Source organism: Manacus candei, unplaced genomic scaffold, assembly GCF_025592945.1.
Source record: "Manacus candei isolate 608988 ecotype Guabito, Panama unplaced genomic scaffold, ASM2559294v1 h1tg000007l, whole genome shotgun sequence".
NCBI lineage: Eukaryota > Metazoa > Chordata > Aves > Passeriformes > Pipridae > Manacus > Manacus candei.
Window position 1 is genome coordinate 9,220,528 of NW_026138055.1, and position 19,425 is coordinate 9,239,952.

The following is a 19,425-nucleotide window of genomic DNA, read 5'->3' on the forward strand; positions in this document are numbered from 1 at the left end:
TCCTGGAGCCCCTTCAGGCTCTGGAATGTGCTCCAAGCTCTCCCGGGATCCTTCCCTTCTCCAGCCTGGCCATTCCCAGCTCTCCCAGCCTGGAGCCAGAGCCTGCCCTTGGATCCATCCCCAGCCCAGCTCCTCCCTGGGAAGGAGTTCCGGGAACAAGGGGGTTCCCTGGGAATCTCGGCACTCAGGGAAGGGTCTCCCTTCCCCTTTCCTGCCTTTGCCATCCCCACATTCCAGAAAAATCCCTCTGAGTGGATTCTGAGTGTCCTTTATCCTGGAATCCTGGAATGGTTTGGGTGGGAAGGGCCCTTAAGGATCATTTAATTCCCCCTGGATCAGGGACACCTCCCGCTATCCCAGGGAATCCAACCCGGCCTGGGACACTCCCAGGGATCCAGGGGCAGCCACAGCTTCTCTGGGAATTCCAGCCCAGCCCCTCCCCACCCTCCCAGCCAGGAATTCCATCCCAACCTCCCACCCTACCCCTGCCCTCCCTCACCTCCAGCCCAGCTCGGGATGGACAAACAGGGAAGCTCGAAGGTTGGAAAACTCATCCCTAAAATCCCCCCAGAGACAATTCCAAAGGCGGCAGAACCTCCGAGATCCCAAGCTCGGGGTGGAGGGCAGATTCCCAGCTTTAATGTCACACCTGGAGTTATTCAGCTTGGAAAAGACCTTTGGAATCACGGGATCCAACCTCGGAGCCGCGGCCCCGAGCGCCGAATCCGCCGGGATCCCAAATCCCAGCCGGAATAACAGGACTCCGGGATTAAGTTGGATCACTTGAGCAGCTTCAGCCCCTTCAGGTGCTGGTGCACCTGATCCTTGGGGTAAGGCCGGAGGGCCAGGCAGGTGGGAATGTCCTCGGGATGCTCCGTCCACACGCGGTGGTCGATGCGGTGCTGCCGCAGGGTCTGGGCCAGCGCCGCCAGCGCCGCCTCGTCCGGAGCCTGCGGACACAGGGATTGGAGACCCTCCTGGAACTTCCTTCCAGGGGATCGTGGAGAGCTGGGACAGCGCCAGGATGGCACAGAATCCTTAGGGATGGGTCAGGTTGGAAAACCCCTTGGAGATCACGGAGTCCAACCACCCCCAGCACTGCCAAGGGCCACATCCACAGGGATTGGAAATCCCTCCGGGAATGGCGACTCCAGCCCTGCCCTGGGAAGTTCATTCCAGGGCCTGACAGCCCTTTCCATGTGGGAATTGTTCCCAATATCCCACCTGCCCCTCCCCTGGCCCAGCCTGAGGCCGTTCCCTCTCCTCCTGTCCCTTGTTCCCTGGGAATTGGGGACCTCCTGGAACTTCCTGCCAGGGAATTGTGGGGAGCTGGGACAGCGCCAGGATGGCACAGGATCCTTAGGGATGGGTCAGGTTGGAAAATCCCTCCGGGATCACGGAGTCCAACCATTCCCAGCACTACCAAGGCCACCCCTGACCCGTGTCCCCAAGGGCCACATCCACAGGGATTGGAAACCCCTCCGGGAATGGGGACTCCAGCCCTGCCCTGGGAAGTTCATTCCAGTGTTTAACCACCCTTTCCATGTGGGAATTGTTCCCAATATCCCACCTGCCCCTCCCCTGGCCCAGCTGGAGGCCGTTCCCTCTCCTCCTGTCCCTTGTTCCCTGGGAATTAGGGGGCCCCCTCCCGGCTCCCCCCTCCTGTCAGGGGGTTGTGGGGCGGGAAAAGCTCCCTCCCGATCCCTCTTTTCCGCAGGCCGATCCCCCGCAGCTCCCCCACCTCACCTGGATTCTCCCCCCCATCCCAAATCCCCCTCCATTCCCCCCCCATCCCCTCACGCCTCCCTCGCCCCCCCCAACATGGCGCCCGCCCTCCCCTCAGCGCGGCGCTCCCATCATGCCCCGCGCGCCCCCCCCCCACCTCCAGCACCACGGTCCTCATGGCGCCGCCCAGCTCCAGGTACGCGCCGGTGTCCGGGTGCTCCCGGTACGCGTGAGCGGCGGCCAGCGCGGCGTGACAGCCCTGAGCCACCACCGCGCCCAGCGGCCACGACCGCGGCGGCCGCGCCAGGTCCCCGCGGAGCACCACGTACTGCACCAGGGCCGCCGCCATGTCGCCGTACGGCGGCGCGACAGGGGCGCCGGCGGCGGGGAGGGGAAAGGCGGGTGGAGAGGGGATGGGCGCCGCCATGTTGTTGTACGGAACGGAAGTGGGGGCGTGATGACGCACTTCCGGCGGCGCGGGAGTGCGGGAGATTCGACCCTGAGGTGAGAGCGGAGAGACCGGGAAAGGGGTGGGGGAATTGGGGGTTTTTAGGGAATTTGGGGGCGAATTTGGGGAGTTCTGGGGAAATTTGGGATGTCTGTGGGAATTTGGGGGGTTTTCGGAGGAATTTGGGGGTTCCGGGGGGATTTGGGGGGGGAGGACTCGGGGGAATTTGGGGGTTCCGGCGGAATTTTAGGGGTCCGTGAGGAATTTGGGGGCTTTGGGGGGTTCGTGGGGAATTTGGGGGGTCCGGGGAGGAATTTGCTGGTCCGGGGGAATCTGGGGGGACTTTGGGGGGTTTGTGGGGAACTTGGGGGTTTTGGGGGGAATATGAGGGGATTTTGGGGGGTCGGGGGGAATTTGAAGGGTTTTGAGGGCAATTTGAGGGTTTTGGGGGGTCCGTGGGGAATTTGGAGGTTTTAAGGTGAATTTGGAGGTTCTGGGGGGGGGAATTTGGGGGATCAGGGGGAATTTGAGGGTCTTAGGGAGAATATGGGGGGGATTTGGGGGGGTCAGGGGAATTTGAGGGGTTTTGAGGGGAATTTGAGGGTTTTGGGGTGGTCCGTGGGGAATTTGGGGGGTTTAGCGGGAATTTTGGGGGTTTTAAGGGGAATTTGGGGGGCCAGGGGGGAATTTGAGGGGTTTTGAGGGGTCTGGGGGGAATTTGGGGAATTTTTGGGGTATTTTGTGGGGTCCGTGGGGAATTTGGGGGGCCCATCAGAATTTTAGGGGTCCGTGGGGGAATTTGGGGGTTTTAGCGGGAATTTTGCGGGATCCCGGGGGAATTTAGGGTGTCCATGAGGAATTTGGGAGTTTGGGAGGGAATCTGGGAGGTTTTGGGGGGAATTTGGGGGTTTCAGAGGGAATTTGGGGGGAGTCCGTTGGGAATTTGGACCTTCCCTGTTCCCCCCCCCCTCCACCCTCATCCCCAGGAATTCCCATCCTGCCCATTCCCACGTTCCCAGAGCGTTTTCCTCGAAAATAACCGGGATGGCTCCGTCTCTTTCCAGCCCCGGATCCGTGGGAATTCTCCCTATGTGGGGTCGCTCCGGGGGCTTCCCTGACTCCTGCTGGAGAGGAGTTTTTCCTTAAGGAATAACGGCCCCTTCCCGAGGGATGGAGCCTGGGAAGGGAGGGCCGGCAGGGAATCCAGGGAAGCCGGAAGCGGGAAAACGGGATCCCCCCCACGGTGAGTTCCTGGGAATTTGGGACGCCGGGAGCAGCTCTGCTTCCCTAAAAACCTCTTCCTTGGATAATTCCCCCTTTGGGAAAAGCCATTCCAGGTGCTCCTGGGGTCAGGAATGCCCACAGGGATTTGGGTTTCCCAAAGGGGGAGTTTGGTTTTCTGGGAAAAGCGGGAGAGCTGGGGGGGGTTCAGCTGGAGAGGAGAAAAATCCTGGGAGAGCTTGGAGCACATTCCAGAGGCTGAAGGGGCTCCAGGAGAGCTGGAGAGGGACTGGGGATGAGGGCCTGGAATGCCAGGCCCCAGGGAATGGATCCCAGTGGGAAAGGGGAGATTTGGGGGGGAGATTGGGAAGGGATTCCCGGCTGGGAGGGTGGGGAGGGGCTGGGCTGGAATTCCCAGAGAAGCTGTGGCTGCCCCTGGATCCCTGGCAGTGTCCCAGGCCGGGCTGGATTCCCTGGGATAGCGGGAGGTGTCCCTGAACATGGAATGGGATGGGATTTAAGGACCGTTCCCACCCAAACCAGTCTGGGATTCCAGGATAAAGGACACTCAGAATCCACTCAGAGGGATTTTTCTGGAATGTGGGGATGGAAAAGGCAGGAAAGGGGAAGGGAGACCCTGCCCTGAGTGCCGAGATTCCCAGGGAACCCCCTTGTTCCCGGAACTCCTTCCCAGGGAGGAGCTGGGCTGGGGATGGATCCAATGGCAGGCTCTGGCTCCAGGCTGGGAGAGCTGGGAATGGCCAGGCTGGAGAAGGGAAGGATCCCGGGAGAGCTCGGAGAACATTCCAGAGCCTTTTATTTCTTTCCCTGCCAGGAGTGCTGGCCCAGCTGGAAGCGCTGGAAGCTCGGGATCGCCGGGCAGCCGTGGAGCAGGAGGAGAGGGAGCAGCAGGAAGAGCGGGCGGCCCTGCTGGAATCCCGAGCGCGGGAATTGCGGCTCCGGAGGGACGAGCTGCGGGAAAAGCTGGAGCGGCTGGAAAAGGGGGTGAGAGGAGGGGGATCCTCGGGAAAGGCTTTTCCAGGGGGGGGGGAAGAATCGTGGCTGCCCCATCCCAGGGCTCGGGATAGCGGGATGGGACGAGCTGGGATTTCCCTTCCCGAGCTTTTCGGCGCCTCCTCTCCCGGATTTCCGCAGGGGCTCGGGAAAGCGGGAATGCCGTCGGATCCGGCTCATCCCGACCCTCGGGCCGTCCTGGAGTGGAGGATCCGGAGCCTCAAGGCCCTGCTCCAGGTTTTCCACCTCACAGGTAACGGGGGATTTCGGGAAAGGAGCCTCCCGGGAGGCAGAACTTCCACGAAAACCGCCGGAAAAAGCAGGAATTCCCTCCTTTCCACGGCGCTCTGGGAATGCTGCGGGAATTTATTCGAGGAGCCGGGTTGTCTGGGTGAAGGTTTGGTTTGGAAAACTGCCTTGGGAGTGGAATTCTTGGGAATCAGGCGGTTAATTTGGGAATTAGCGAGCCGGGGACTTAGGAATTTAACTTTGGGATGAGGCGGTTTCCTTGGGAATTGGGGCGGTTTCCTTGGGAATTAGGGAGCTTGGGAACGAAGCAGCTGACTTGGGAATTGGGGAACTTGGGAATTGGGCAGTTAATTTGGGAATTGGGCAGTTAATTTGGGAATTGGGCAGTTTCCTTGGGAATTGGGCAGTTTCCTTGGGAATTGGGCAGTTTCCTTGGGAATTGGGCAGTTAATTTGGGATTTGGGCAGTTAATTTGGGAATTGGGCAGTTAATTTGGGAATTGGGCAGTTTCCTTGGGAATTGGGCAGTTAATTTGGGAATTGAGTGGATAACTTGGGAATTAGACAGTTTCCTTTGGAATTAGGCTGTTGACTTGGGAATTGGGCAGTTTCCTTTGGAATTAGGAAGTCACTTTAGGAATTGGGTGGTTAACTTGGGAATGGGACAGTTTCCTTGGGAATTAGTTAATTTGGGGATGAGGCATTTCATTTGGGAATTGGGTAATTTGGGAATTACACAGGTAATTCGGGAATTAGGCCCTAATCCCCATTCCCAGGGATCTCTGGGAAGCTCTCCAAGCACCAATCCCTGTCCTTCCCCATTCCCAGGGATCCCTGGGAAGCTCTCCAAGCACCAATCCCTATCCTTCCCCATTCCCAGGGATCCCTGGGAAGCTCTCCAAGCACCAATCCCTGTCCTTCCCCATTCCCAGGGATCCCTGGGAAGCTCTCCAAGCACCAATCCCTATCCTTCCCCATTCCCAGGGATCCCTGGGAAGCTCTCCAAGCACCAATCCCTGTCCTTCCCCGTTCCCAGGGATCTCTGGGAAGCTCTCCAAGCACCAATCCCTGTCCTTCCCCATTCCCAGGGATCCCTGGGAAGCTCTCCAAGCACCAATCCCCATTCCCAGGGATCTCTGGGAAGCTCTCCAAGCACCAATCCCCATTCCCAGGGATCTCTGGGAAGCTCTCCAAGCACCAATCCCCATTCCCAGGGATCTCTGGGAAGCTCTCCAGGCACCAATCCCTGTCCTTCCCCATTCCCAGGGATCTCTGGGAAGCTCTCCAAGCACCAATCCCTGTCCTTCCCCATTCCCAGGGATCTCTGGGAAGCTCTCCCAGCACCAATCCCTGTCCATCCCCATTCCCAGGGATCTCTGGGAAGCTCTCCAAGCACCAATCCCTGTCCTTCCCCATTCCCAGGGATCTCTGGGAAGCTCTCCAAGCGGGGGCTGTGCCTGACCCTCAGCACCTCCTACGAGGGATCCCACCTGGATTCCTTCCACCTGGAGCTGCTGCTCCGGCCGGAGGTTCGGATCCAGCGTCATTCCATCCCCGCCTTCATCCCTCTGGAGCAGCTCTCCCGGCGCTTCCTGGCCACGGATCTCCGGCGCTTCCTGGCCCTGCTCTCCCAGCACCTGGAGGGATATTCCGGCAGGAGATTCCAGGCCGACCAACTCCAGGTGCTCCCGGAGCGTTCCCGGGAGCTGGGAGGGGTCAGGAATGCCCACAGGGATTTGGGGTTCCCAAAGGGGGGAGTTTGGTTTTCTGGGAAAAGCGGGAGAGCTGGGAATGGCCAGGCTGGAGAAGGGAAGGATCCCGGGAGAGCTTGGAGCACATTCCAGAGGCTGAAGGGGCTCCAGGAGAGCTGGAGAGGGACTGGGGATGAGGGCCTGGAATGCCAGGCCCCAGGGAATGGATCCCAGTGGGAAAGGGGAGATTTGGGGGGGAGATTGGGAAGGGATTCCTGGCTGGGAGGGTGGGGAGGGGCTGGGCTGGAATTCCCAGAGAAGCTGTGGCTGCCCCTGGATCCCTGGGAGTGTCCAAGGCCGGGCTGGATCCCCTGGGATAGCGGGAGGTGAATCATGGAATTGTTAAGGTTGGAAAAACCCTTGGAGATCACAGAATCCAACCATTCCCAGCACTGCCAAGGCCACCCCGGATCCGTGTCCCGAAGGGCCACATCCACAGGGATCTGAAATCCCTCCGGGAATGGCGACTCCAGCCCTGCCCTGGGAAGCTCATTCCAAGGCCCGACAGCCCTTTCCACGCCGGAATCATTCCCAGTATTCCCGGTGGTGTCCCATTCCAGAGCCGTCTCCCTCCCCCCAGGAGCGCTTTTCCGACTGGATCCAAGGAGCTCCGCAGCGGAATTCCCTCTGCAACCTCCTGAAGTTCAGCTACAGCCCGTCCAGGAACAGCCGGACGTTCCCGCTCCGGGCGCGGCTCCTCTACCGGGATCCCCTTCGGAGCCTCCCCACGGAAGTCACCGTGTCCTGCTCCCGTGAGTGGGCACTGCCGGGATCCCTTGGGAATTCGGAGGGGTGGGGGGGGGATCCTTTTCCCGCCCCCACAGCTCCCTGACAGGAGGATCCAACGGGAGGAGGATCGGGAAGTTTGGGAAGGACGTGGAAGGGCTGGAGCGTGTGCGGGGAAGGGAACGGAGCCAGGGAAGGGGGCTGGAAAAGCGGGAATGGCTGAGGGAGCTGGGAAGGGGCTGGAAATCTGGGAATGGCTGAGGGAGCTGGGAAGGGGCTGGAAAACCTGGAATGGCCAAGGGAGCTGGGAAGGGGCTGGAAAACAGGGAATGGCTGAGGGAGCTGGGAAGGGGCTGGAGAACCTGGAATGGCTGAGGGAGCTGGGAAGGGGCTGGAGAACAGGGAATGGCTGAGGGAGCTGGGAAGGGGCTGGAGAACCTGGAATGGCTGAGGGAGCTGGGAAGGGGCTGGAAAACCAGGAATGGCCAAGGGAGCTGGGAAGGGGCTGGAGAACAGGGAATGGCTGAGGGAGCTGGGAAGGGGCTGGAAGTCCAGGAATAAGGGAGCTGGGAAGGGGCTGGAGCAGCAGGAATGGCCGAGGGAGCTGGGAAGGGGCTGGAAGTCCAGGAATAAGGGAGCTGGGAAGGGGCTCATCCCAGAGAAAAGAGGGATCAGGAAGAAGCTTTTCCCGCCCCACAACTCCCTGACAGGAGGAGGGAGCCGGGAGGGGTCCCCAATTCCCAGGGAACGAGAGACAGGAGGAGAGGGAACGGCCTCCAACTGGGCCAGGGGAGGGGCAGGTGGGATATTGGGAACAATTCCCGCATGGAAAGGGCTGTCAGGCCCTGGAATGAACTTCCCAGGGCAGGGCTGGAGTCGCCATTCCCGGAGGGATTTCCAATCCCTGTGGATGCGGCCCTTGGGGACACGGATCCGGGAAACCCTTGGATGTTCTCCCAGGGCTTTTCCAACCGGAACAATCCCGCCCCATCCCCACCCCGGGCTGAGGAACCCCCCTCGCCCGCCCAATCCCAGGGATCTCCGGGAGCGCGGGGCATTCCCGAGGGATCGGGGCCGTGTGCCGGTCGTTCCCTTCCCGGCTGATCCGTGCGCTCCCAAATCCCAGCGGACGCTCCGGCGGCGCTGGCGGCGACGGCGTCGGAGCACTCGGAGCTCTTCCGGCGCGTGGCGCTCCACAGGGCGTTCCAGACCTTCGCCGGCACCCACGGGAATCCCTGAGCCCTCCCCTCCGGGATCCCTCGGGAATTCTCCCGAGCTCCGGCGGCTTCGGATCTCGGAGCCTCTTCCCTCGTCGGCGCCGCGGAATTCCCGCTTCCGGACCCAAAAAAACCACCCCTCGGGTTTGGAGCGGGAGGTGGGGGTGAAAACTCCTGGGATTTCTGCGGGTTGGGATGGGAACAACAACCCCGTGGATCGGCATTCCCGGAAAAAGGTGGATCGGCTTCCCTGCACTTGGATCCGGCATTCCCGAAAAAAAAGAAGGGAGCGCGCGGAGTTATCCCCGCTCGCCACGTCCGGGGAAAAGGCTGGAATTCCTGGAGTTCGGGGCCCCGGGTGGGATCTGCGACCCCTCCCTCCCCACGTTCCCGGAGCTTCCCAGAAAATTCCGCCCCGTCCCCGGCTTTCCACGTTTCCCTCCCTCAAAAATCCCGGTTTTCCTTAAAACCCCCCCGACGTGGAATAAAACGGGATTGGAACGAGCTCTAAGTGTCTCCGCTCCCTCCTTTTTCCCATGTTTTTCCCCGTGGGATAAAGCACAGGGAAAAGGCTTCACATCCTCTGATTAATTCCACAATTATCCAACTCCTCGTCCCGGTTGGAAAACCCGTTCTGAGGGAACCTTTGGATGTTAAAATTGGCAATTCCAGGGATTGATCCCTTCCCTGATGAGGGTGCAACCCGGAGCTGGGAGCTTGGGAATTCAAATCCAGAGGGCTCTGCCGAGGTTTTATGGGATGTCCCATCCCTGGAAGCGCCCAAGGCCGGGTGGGATTCCCTTGGAGAAACCCGGGATAGCGGGAAGCGTCGGGGTCGGAGCGGGATGAGCTTGAACCTCCCTTCCCTCCCAACCCATTCCATGATCCCTCCAGAAAACAACCAACATCCCCTTGGAAAAGCAGCGGGAGCCTTCCCGGTATCCAACTCCCCCCCTTTCCGGGACAAACCAGGCCGGGAATCAGGGCTTTGGAATTCCACTGCTTCTGTTCCGACCCTGCTCCCGGGATCCCCTTTCCCGCCGCCATTCCCGCCTCCTTCCCCCCCTCTTCCACAAAAACGGGAACGCCGGGAATACGAACACCCATCCGTCCTTTCCGTGGGTTTATGTTTCCGAACGTCTCTCCCGGATAATTCCCGAATCCAAGCCGGCTCCGGGGTGGGGGGGAGTTGGAGCATCCCCAATCCCGGGGTCGGAGCTCCCACTTTCCAAGCGCGTGGGGAAAAGACCCCGGGAGCCTTTCCCAACCATCCCTGAGTTTGGATCTCCCGGCGGCCGCTCCCGACTGCGGCGACGACATTCCCGGGAAAAAAAAAGGGGAACCGCCGCCGGACGATCCCGCCGCCGCCGCCCGGAGCGAAATCCCAGCAGGGAAAAGGGGGGGATGCCGGTCAGGAATTCTCCAGGACCTGGTGGGGCAGGGGCACGGAGGAGGCGCCGGCGGGCGCGGGCGGTTTGTCCCGTCCCTTGAGGAAGAAGGTGAGCAGCTCCCCCTTGCCCTTGACGTAGACGGCCCCGCGCCGGACGAAGCGGAACCCGTACTCCTTGAGGATGAGGTGGGTCTCCTCCACCACCTGCGGGACCGAGGGAATGCCGGGAAATAATGCGGGAGAGCGGGAAGGGGCGTTGCCGGGATGGGAGGTGGGAAGTGGGGAACCTGCTCGGGGAACAGGTCTACCCAGCCTGGCTCCCGCCGGAGATTGGGAAGGGATTCCCGGCTGGGAGGGTGGGGAGGGGCTGGGATGGGATTCCCGGAGAAGCTGTGGCTGCCCCTGGATCCCTGGCAGTGTCCAAGGAAAGGCTGGAGCAACCTGGGATAGTGGGAGGTGTCCCTGAACATGGAATGGGATGAGCCTTAAAATCCCTTCCCACCCAAACCATTCCGGGATAAAGGACACTCAGAATCCAGTCAGAGAGATTTTTAAGGAATGTGGGGATGGAAAAGGCAGGAAAGGGGAAGGGAGACCCTGCCCTGAGTGCCGAGATTCCCAGGGAACCCCCTTGTTCCCGGAACTCCTTCCCAGGGAGGAGCTGGGCTGGGGATGGATCCAATGGCAGGCTCTGGCTCCAGGCTGGGAGAGCTGGGAATGGCCAGGCTGGAGAAGGGAAGGATCCCGGGAGAGCTTGGAGCACATTCCAGAGGCTGAAGGGGCTCCAGGAGAGCTGGAGAGGGACTGGGGATCAGGGCCTGGAATGCCAGGCCCCAGGGAATGGATCCCAGTGGGAAAGGGGAGATTTGGGGGGGAGATTGGGAAGGGATTCCTGGCTGGGAGGGTGGGGAGGGGCTGGTCTGGAATTCCCAGAGAAGCTGTGGCTGCCCCTGGATCCCTGGCAGTGTCCCAGGCCGGGCTGGATCCCCTGGGATAGCGGGAGGTGCCGGGGTCGGAGCTGGATGAGCTCTGAGGTCCCTTCCCGGTTTTCCCCGGCCCACCTGGATGTTCCCCATGACTCCGGTGGATTCCATCCTGCTGGCCACGTTCACCGTGTTCCCCCAGATGTCGTAGTGCGGCTTCCGCGCCCCGATGACTCCGGCCAGCACGGCCCCCTTGTTCATCCCTGCGGGACACACGGACGGGATCCCACCCGGACACACGGACACGGCGTCCCGGGGGGGGCCTCGGGACAACCCCCAAGCCCTCCTGATTCCCAGGAGATGGGATGGATGGGAAGGATCCAACGGGATGAGGATGCAAGAGGTGTCCTGAGGTCCTTCCCAAGCCCTCCTGATTCCCAGGAGATACTCCTGGAGAGTTGGGAAGGATCCCATGGGATGAGGATCTACCAGGCCAAGTGCAGGGGGTGTCCCGAGGTCATTCCCAAGCCCTGATTCCCAGGAGATACTCCTGGAGAGATGGGAAGGATCCAATGGGATGGGGATCTACCAGGCCAAGTACAGGGGGTGTCCCGAGGTCATTCCCAAGCCCTCCTGATTCCCAGGAGATGGGATGGATCCAATGGGATGAGGATCTACAGGTCAAGTACAGGGAGTGTCCTGAGGTCATTTCCAAGCCCTGATTCCCAGGAGATACTCTTGGAGAGATGGGAAGGATCCAAGGGAGGATCTACACGTTTGGGAAGTTTGGGAAGGACACGGAGGGGCTGGAGCGTGTCCGAGGATGGGAGTGGAGCTGGGAAGGGGCTGGAGCAGCAGGAATATCTGAGGGAGCTGGGAAAGCACATCCTGGAGAAAATATGGATGGGGGGGGACCTTTTCCCACTCCAGAATTCCCTGACAGGAGGGGGGAGCCGGGAGGGTCCCCAATTCCCAGGGAACAAGGGACAGGAGGAGAGGGAACGGCCTCCAGCTGGGCCAGGGGAGGGGCAGGTGGGATATTGGGAACAATTCCCACATGGAAAAAGGGCTGTCAGGCCCTGGAATGAACTTCCCAGGGCAGGGCTGGAGTCGCCATTCCCAGAGGGATTTCCAGTCCCTGTGGATGTGGCCCTTGGGGACACGGGTCAGGGGTGGCCTTGGAAGTGCTGGGAATGGTTGGACTCCGTGATCCCAGAGGGATTTTCCAACCTGACCCATCCCCAAGGATTCTGTGCCATCCTGGCACTGTCCCAGCTCTCCACAATCCCCTGGAAGGAAGTTTTGGGAGGTCCCCAATTCCCAGGGAACGAGGGACAGGAGGAGAGGGAACGGCCTCCAGCTGGGCCAGGGGAGGCTCAGGTGGGATTTTGGGAACGACAGGAGGACACCGGACGCAGGGTCGGGGCTCTGGGGCTGGGCTGGACGATCCCAGAGGCCTTTCCCGAGCCGGGACGATCCCAGAATCCCAGGAATCCCGGGAATCCTTGCCTATGCGGAGCATGAAGTTGTTGAAGGACTGGTAGTTGATGTTCATCAGCGTCACCTTCATGGCCAGCGCGAAGTCGGCCAGGTCGGCCAAGTGCTGCCAACGCTCCCGCTCCGACTGCGGCTCCTTCTGCCCCGAAAAACAGGGATCAGCTCCTGCCAGGAGCAGGGGGACAAGGAGGGAAGGGGAGGGAAAGGAAGGGAGGGAAGGGAAAGAAGGGAATTGGGGAAGGGAGAGAGAAAGGGAGGGAGGGAAAGGAAAGGAGGGAAAGGGGAGGAAAAGGATGGAAATGGAGGGAAGGGGAGGGAAGGAGAAGAAAGGGGAGAAAAGAGAAGGAAAAGGGAGGAAATGGGTAGAAAAGGGGAGGGAAGGGAAGGAAAGGAGAGAGAAAGGGAGGGAAGGAAAAGGAAGGGAGGGAAAGGGGAGGAAAAGGATGGAAATGGAGGGAAGGAGAAGAAAGAGGAGGAAAAGGGAAGAAAGGGGAGAAAAGGAGAGGAAAAGGGGAGAAAGGGGAGGAAAGGAGAGAGAAAGGGGAGGAAAGGGGGGAAAAGGGGAGAAAAATGAGGAAAGGAGAGAGAAAGGGAGGGAAGGAAAGGAAGGGGAGAGAAAGGGAGGGAAGGGGAAGAAAGGGGAGGGAAAGGAAGGAAAAAGGAGAGAAAGAGGAGGACGGGGGAGGGAAAGAGAAGAAAGGGGAGGAAAAGGGAGGAAAAGGGGAGGGAAGGGGAGGGAAAGAGAAGAGAGGGGAGGGAAGGAGAGGATAGGGGGAGAAAGGGAGGAAAAGGGGAGAAAAATGAGGAAAGGGGAGCAAGGGAACAAAACTAGGGAAGGGGAGGACAGTGGAGGAAAGGGGAGGAAAAGGGGAAGAAAAGGGAGGGAAGGGGAGGAAGGGAGAAGAAAATTGTGGGAAGGGGAGGGAAAGAGAAGAAAGGGAAGGGAAGGGGAGGGAAAGGAAGGAAAGGGGAGGGACAGGAAGGAAAGTGGAGGGAAATAGAAGAAAGGGAAGGAAAGAGGAGGAAAGGGAAGAAAAGGGAGGATGGGGAGGGAAAGGAAAGAAAGGGAAAGGAAGGAAAAGGGGAAGAAAGGGGAGAGGAAAGGGAGGGAAAGGAAGAAAAGGGGAGGGAAAGGAAGGAAAGGGAAGGGAAAGGGAGGAAATGGGAGGGAAGGGAAGGAAAAGGGACGAAACAGGAAGAAAGGAGAGGGAAAGGAAGGAAAGGGGAGGGAAAGAGAAGAAAAGGGAGGAAAGGGAAGGAAAAGGGGAAGAAAGGGGAGGGAAAGGAAGGAAAGGGGAGGGAAAGAGAAGAAAGGGGAGGAAAGGGGAGGGAAGGGAAGGAAAAGGAAGGAAAGAGAAGGGATGGAAAGAAAGAGAAGGAAAAGGGAAAGAAAGAGGAGGACAGGGAGGGAAAGGAAGAAAACGGGGAGGGAAAGGGAAGAAAGGGGGGAAAAGGGAAGGAAAAGGGAGGAAACGGGAAGAAAGGAGAGGGAAAGGAAGGAAAGGGGAGGGAAAGGGAAGAAAGGGAAGGAAAAGGGGAAGAAAGAGGAGGACGGGGAGGGAAAGGAAGGAAAGGGGAGGGAAAGGGAAGAAAGGGAAGGAAAAGGGCGGGCCAGGGGAGGGAAAGGCAGGCCGGGCCCCCTCACCTTGGCGCCGAAGCCGCCGTTGTCGGGGGTGACTCCGGAGGCCGCCATGTAGGTGCTGCCGATGGTCTTGATCTTGGTGATGCAGCGGAACTGGGGCTCGTCCAGGAGCTGGAACGGGGCGGGAATGAGACCCTCGGGAATGAGAGCCGTGGGAATGAGACCCTCGGGAATGAGACCCTCGGGAATGAGAGCCTCGGGAAGGTGGGAATGAGACCCTCGGGAAGGTGGGAATGAGACCCTCGGGAAGGTGGGAATGAGACCCTCGGGAAGGTGGGAATGAGACCCTCGGGAAGGTGGGAATGAGACCCTCGGGAAGGTGGGAATGAGACCCTTGGGAAGGTGGGAATGAGACCCTCAGGGTGGGAATGAGACCCTCGGGGTGGGAATGAGACCCTTGGGAAGGTGGGAATGAGACCCTTGGGAAGGTGGTAATGAGACCCTCGGGAAGGTGGGGATGAGACCCTCGGGAAATGTGGGAATAAAGGCATGGAGGGGAGGGTACTGACGGCGTCGAAGTCGGAGATGATCTCGTTGAGGAAGCGCAGGCACTCGATGCCCCCGTTGTTGATGGTCTCCTCCGTGTAGAAGTCGGCGAAGTTGGGCAGGGAGGCGAACATGACCCCGATCTCCTCGTAGGATTGGCTGTACAGCTCCTGGGAATGCCAAGGGATCGGCCCGGGAGCCGGCGGGGACAGACGGGAGAGCCGGAGTGACCCCGGGAGGGGAAGGGAGGGAAGGGGAGGGGAGGGAAGGGAAGGTTTGGGAAAGGAAAGGAAAAGGAAAAGGGAGGAAGGGAAAGGAAAAGGGAGGGAGGAAAAGGAAAAGAAAAGGGAAATGGAAAAGCGAGGAAGGGAAGAAGGGGGAGGAAGGGGAGGAAAGGGAGGAAGGGAAAGGAAAAGGAAAATAAAAAGTAAAAGGGAAAGGAAAAGGAAAAGGAAAAGGGGAAGGGAAAGAGGAAGGAAAAGGAATAGGTGAAGGAAAGGGAAAAGGAAAAGGAAAGGGAAAGGAAAAGGAAAAGGAAAAGGAAAAGAGGAAGGAAAAGGAATAGGTGAAGAGGAAGGAAAAGGAATAGCTGAAGGAAAGGGAAAAGGAAAAGGAAAGGGAAAAGGAAAAGAGAAAAGGGAACGGAAAAGGAAAAGGGGAAGGAAAAGGAAAATGAAAAGGAAAAGGAAAAGGGGAAGGAAAAGTAAGAGGAAAAGGAAAAGTAAGAGGAAAAGGGAAAGGAACAGGAACAGGAAAAGGAAAAGGAAAAGGAAGAGGAAAAGGAAGAGGAAAATGAAAAGGAAGAGGAAAAGGAAGAGGAAAAGGAAAAGGGAGGAAGGGAAAGGGAAAGAGAAGAAGGGAAAGGGAAAGGAAAAGGGAGGAAGGGAAAGGAAATGGGAGGAAAGGAAGAAAGGGGAGGAAATGGAAAGGGGAGGGAAGGGGAAAGGAAGGAAGGGAAAGGGAAGGAAAAGGAACGGAAGGGGAAAAGGGAAAGGAAAAGGAAAAGGGAGGAGGGAAAGGAAAAGAGAGGAAGGGAAAGGAAAAGGGAGGAAGGGAAGAAAGGGGAAGGAAGGGGGAGGAAGTGGAGGAAATGGGAGGGAAGGGGAAAGGAAGGAAGGGAAAGGGAAGGAAAGGAAGGGGAGGAAAAGAGAGGAAAGGGAATGGAAGGAAAAGAGAGGGAAGGGGAGGAAAAGGGAGGAAAAAGGAGGGAAGGGGAGGGAAAGAAGGGAAAGAGGAGGAAAGGAAGGGCAAAAGGAGGAAGGACAGGAGAGGAAGGAGGAGGAAAAGCGAGAAAAGGGGGAGGAAAAGAGAGAAAAGGGGAGGAAAGAAAGGGAAGGGAAAAACAACAGGAAACGTCCCGTCCCGGGAATTCTCTCCTCTCACCTCATCCCGCTTCTTGGAGCCCAGGAAGTGCCGGGCCACGTGCTCGGGCAGCATGTTGGCCACCAGGGCCTCGTTCCAGCGGCGCATCTCGGACACGCGCTCCTTCTGCTCGTGCACCTCCATCTTCCACAGGAACAGCGTCCGAGCCAGCTTCTCCACCTGGGATGGACACCCGGATCATGCCCGGGGTCGAGATGGACGCACGGATCCCGCTCGGCACTGGGATGGACACCCAGATCCTGCCCGGCACTGGGATGGGCACCCGGATCACGCCTGGGGTCAGGATGAACACCTGGATCCTGCCCAGAACTGGGATGCACACCCGGATCCCACTCGGCACTGTGATGGACACCCGGATCCTGCCTGGCACTGGGATGAACACCTGGATCCTGCCTGGCACTGGGATGAACACCCGGATCCTGCCTGGGGTCGGGATGGACACCCGGATCCTGCCTGGCACTGGGATGAACACCAGGATCCCACCTGGCACCGGGATGGACACCTGGATCCCACCCGGCACTGGGATGGACACTCGGATCCTACCCAGCACTGGGATGGACGCACGGATCCCACTCGGCACGGGGATGGACACCCGGATCCTGCCCAGCACTGGGATGAACACCCGGATCCCACCCGGGGTCGGGATGAACACCTGGATCCTGCCCAGCACTGGGATGGACACCTGGATCCCACCCGGCACTGGGATGAACACCCGGATCCTGCCCAGCACCGGGATGGACACCTGGATCCTGCCCGGCACCGGGATGGACACCTGGATCCCGTCTGGCACTGGAAGGGGGAGCTGGGCTGGGAAAAGGGAAGGGAAAGGGAGGAAACAGGAAGAAAGGGGAGGGAAGGGAAAGAAAGGAGAGGGAAGGAGAGGAAAAGGGGAGGAAAGAGGGAGAAAGGGAAGAAAGGGGAGGGAAAGGGAAGAAAGGGGAGGGAAAGGGAAGGCAGGGAAGGGCAGTTCCCCTCACTCACGTGCCGGGAGAAGTAGTAGAAGCTGAGCATGACCACGAAGATCATGGCGGTGAGGGAGTACTTGGAGGGCACCTGGGACCACCTGCGGCACCAACGGGGGGGGACACGGGCACGGCAGGGGGGGTCAAACACCCCTGAGACCCCCTGAGACCCCACAACCACCCCTGAGACCCCAAAACCTCCCCTGAGACCCCACAACCTCCCCTGAGACCCCACAACCTCCCCTGAGAACCCCTGAGACCCCACAAACTCCCCTGAGACCCCTGAGACCCTACAACCTCCCCTGAGACCCCCAACCATCCCTGAGACCCCCTGGGACCCCCCCAACCCTCCCCTGAGACCCCACAACCACCCCTGAGACCCCCCCAAACACCCCCCAACCACCCCTGAGACCCCACAACTCCCCTGAGACCCCCTGAGACCCCCTAAACACCCCTGAGACCCCACAACCTCCCCTGAGACCACCTGAGACCCCACAACTCCCCTGAGACCCCACAACTCCCCGGAGACCACCAAACACCCCCCAAACACCCCTGAGACCCCACAACCTCCCCTGAGACCTCCTGAGACCCTCCCAACCCCTCTACCCACCCTCCACGCCCACCCTGACCCCCACTCACCCCTCCATGACCCCCTAACCCCCACCTACCCCTCCAAGCCCCCCACCCTGACCCCCACCCACCCCTCCAAGTCTCCCAACCCCTCCAAGCCCCCCACCTACCTCTCCACGCCCTCCCTCACCCCATCCACCCCTCCAAGCCCCCCACTCACCCTCCATGACCCCTACCTACTCCTCAACACCCACCCTGACCCCAACCCCTCCCTCCAAGCCCCCCCCCATGCCCCCAATCACCCCTCCACATCCCCCACTCACCCCTCCAAGCCCCCCTGACCCCCACCTGACCTTCCCCTACCCCCCACCCCCTCCCCACCACCCCCCGTTCCCCCAATTCCCCCCGTGCCCCCCGTGCCCCCCAATTCCCCGCCGTGCCCCCCGTGCCCCCCAATTCCCCCCCCGTGCCCCCCGTACCCGCCGTGCCTCTGCCGCCGTCGGTCGTAGAGGTCGAAGAGGTGCCCGCGGGCGCCCAGGTTGGCGGCGGCGGCGGCGGCGGCCACGAGGGCCATGAGCGCCAACTTCACCAGGTGGCTCACCTGCACCAGCAGCAGCGCCGCCACCAGCGCCAGCAGCCACGCGTGGCACCAGCCAGGGGGGTGCTCCTGGCACCCACGGAGGGGCACCCCTGGCACCGCCGATGGCATCGCTGGCACCCAGAGAGTGGCGTTGGGGACGGGATCGGCCCCGCAGCTGAGCTGGGATGGGAAGGGAGGGAGGGTGAGGGAGGGAGGGGAGGGGAGGGTGAGAGGAAGGGAGAAGGAGGGCAGCCCTGGCACTGCTGGCACCGCCGCTGGGACCGCCACGGGGACCCAGAGAGTGGTGTTGGGGAGGGGATCGGCCCCACAGCTGAGCTGGGATGGGAAGGGAGGGAGGGTGAGGGAGGGAGGGAAGGGAGGGGAGAGGGAGGGGAGGGTGAAGGAGGGCACCCCTGGCACCGCTGGCACCGTTGTGGGAACTGCTGGGACCCAAAGAGTGGCGTTGGGGAGGGGATCGGCCCCGCAGCTGAGCTGGGATGGGAAGGGAGGGAGGGTGAGGGAGGGGAGGGGAGGGGAAGGGGAAGGGAGGGAAGGGTGAGGGAGGGCACCCCTGGCACCGCTGGCACCGCAGGGACCCAGAGAGTGGCGTTGGGGACGGGATCAGCCCCACAGCTGAGCTGGGATGGGAAGGGAGGGAGGGTGAGGGAGGGATGGGAGGGGAGGGGAAGGGAGGGGAGGGTGAAGGAGGGCACCCCTGGCACCGCTGGCACCGCTGTGGGAACCGCTGGGACCCAGAGAGTGGCGCTGGGGACGGGATCGGCCCCGCAGCTGAGCTGGGATGGGAAGGGAGGGAGGGTGAGGGAGGGAGGGGAGGGGAGGGAAAAGGGAAGGGAAAAAGATAAAAAGGGAGGAAAAGAGAGGAAAAAGGAGGAAAAGGGAGGGAAGGGGAGGAGAAGGGAAGAGAAGGAAGGGAAAGGGGAGTAAAGGAAGGGAAGGGAAGGTTTGGGAAGGGAAGGTTTGGGAATGTTTGGGAAGGTAAGAGAGGAAAAGGGAGACAAGAGAGGAAAAGGGTAGAAAATGGGAGGGAAAGAGAGGAAACAGGAGGAAAAGGGAGGAAAAAGGAGGAAAAAGGAGGGAAGGGAGGAGAAGGGAAGGAAAGAGAGGAAAAAAGAGGGAAGGGGAGGGAGGGGGAGGAAAAAGGAAGGAAAGAGAGGAAAAAGGAGGGAAGGGGAGGGAAAGGCAGGAAAAAGAGAAGAAAAGAGAGGAAAAAGAAGGGAAGGGGAGGAGCAGGGGAGGAAAAAGGAGGGAAGGGGAGGAGCAGGGGAGGAAAAAGGAGGGAAGGGGAGGAGCAGGGAAGGAAAGAGAGGAAAGAGGAAGGAAGGGTAGGATCAAGGAGTCCCGGGGCCGGGGGTCTCACCCACCACGTCGACGGTGTCGGCGGCGGTGACGATGCCGATGGCTGCCACGGCCCAGGCGTTGCGAGCCCAGCGGGTCCGGTCGATCCACGTGGAAAAGGCCACCAGCTTTTTGGGGAACACCTGCCCGGGGGGGGGGGGGGGGGGCAGGAGTTTGGGGAACACCCACAAAGGGGCCCCGGGAGGAGGGGAAGGAGCTTCAGCGGGCGGGGCACGGAGGTGGGACGGCCCCGAGGAGCGCGGGGCCCCCGCCTCCCCTCTCCTCC

The 19,425-nt window shown here is 60.5% G+C and overlaps 3 protein-coding genes across 9 annotated transcripts; 1 reads left to right on the top strand and 2 right to left on the bottom strand.

The window, feature by feature from the left end:
• Positions 1–523: 523 nt before the first annotated feature.
• On the bottom strand, positions 524–2,152 carry PTRHD1 (peptidyl-tRNA hydrolase domain containing 1). Its single transcript, XM_051811299.1, has 2 exons — positions 1,883–2,152; positions 524–950 (listed from the first exon to the last, which is right to left on the bottom strand). Exons 1-2 carry the CDS (start codon positions 2,150–2,152, stop codon positions 780–782), a joined length of 441 nt encoding a protein of 146 aa, XP_051667259.1. The 3' UTR covers positions 524–779.
• On the top strand, positions 1,860–8,821 carry CENPO (centromere protein O). Of its 7 annotated transcripts, none has more exons than XM_051811259.1 (7): positions 1,860–1,921; positions 3,238–3,416; positions 4,230–4,399; positions 4,517–4,661; positions 5,923–6,338; positions 6,988–7,159; positions 8,260–8,821. In XM_051811259.1, exons 2-7 carry the CDS (start codon positions 3,344–3,346, stop codon positions 8,370–8,372), a joined length of 1,089 nt encoding a protein of 362 aa, XP_051667219.1. In that variant the 5' UTR covers positions 1,860–1,921; positions 3,238–3,343; the 3' UTR covers positions 8,373–8,821. The 7 variants fall into 7 exon arrangements, with proteins under 7 accessions (XP_051667219.1, XP_051667213.1, XP_051667229.1 ...); XM_051811253.1 differs by lacking the exon at positions 1,860–1,921 and adding an exon at positions 2,069–2,255; XM_051811269.1 differs by lacking the exon at positions 1,860–1,921 and adding an exon at positions 2,072–2,255 and having other exon boundaries at positions 4,550–4,661.
• Positions 8,822–9,330: 509 nt separating this feature from the next.
• ADCY3 (adenylate cyclase 3) lies at positions 9,331–19,356 on the bottom strand (the record flags this gene model as incomplete). The annotated part of the gene is made up of 9 exons (XM_051811224.1): positions 9,331–9,944; positions 10,802–10,926; positions 12,173–12,299; positions 13,806–13,913; positions 14,312–14,458; positions 15,672–15,830; positions 16,653–16,734; positions 17,683–17,963; positions 19,166–19,356. Coding segments are annotated over 9 exons (1,403 nt in total), but the record flags the coding sequence as incomplete, so codon positions are not given.
• Positions 19,357–19,425: the final 69 nt, after the last annotated feature.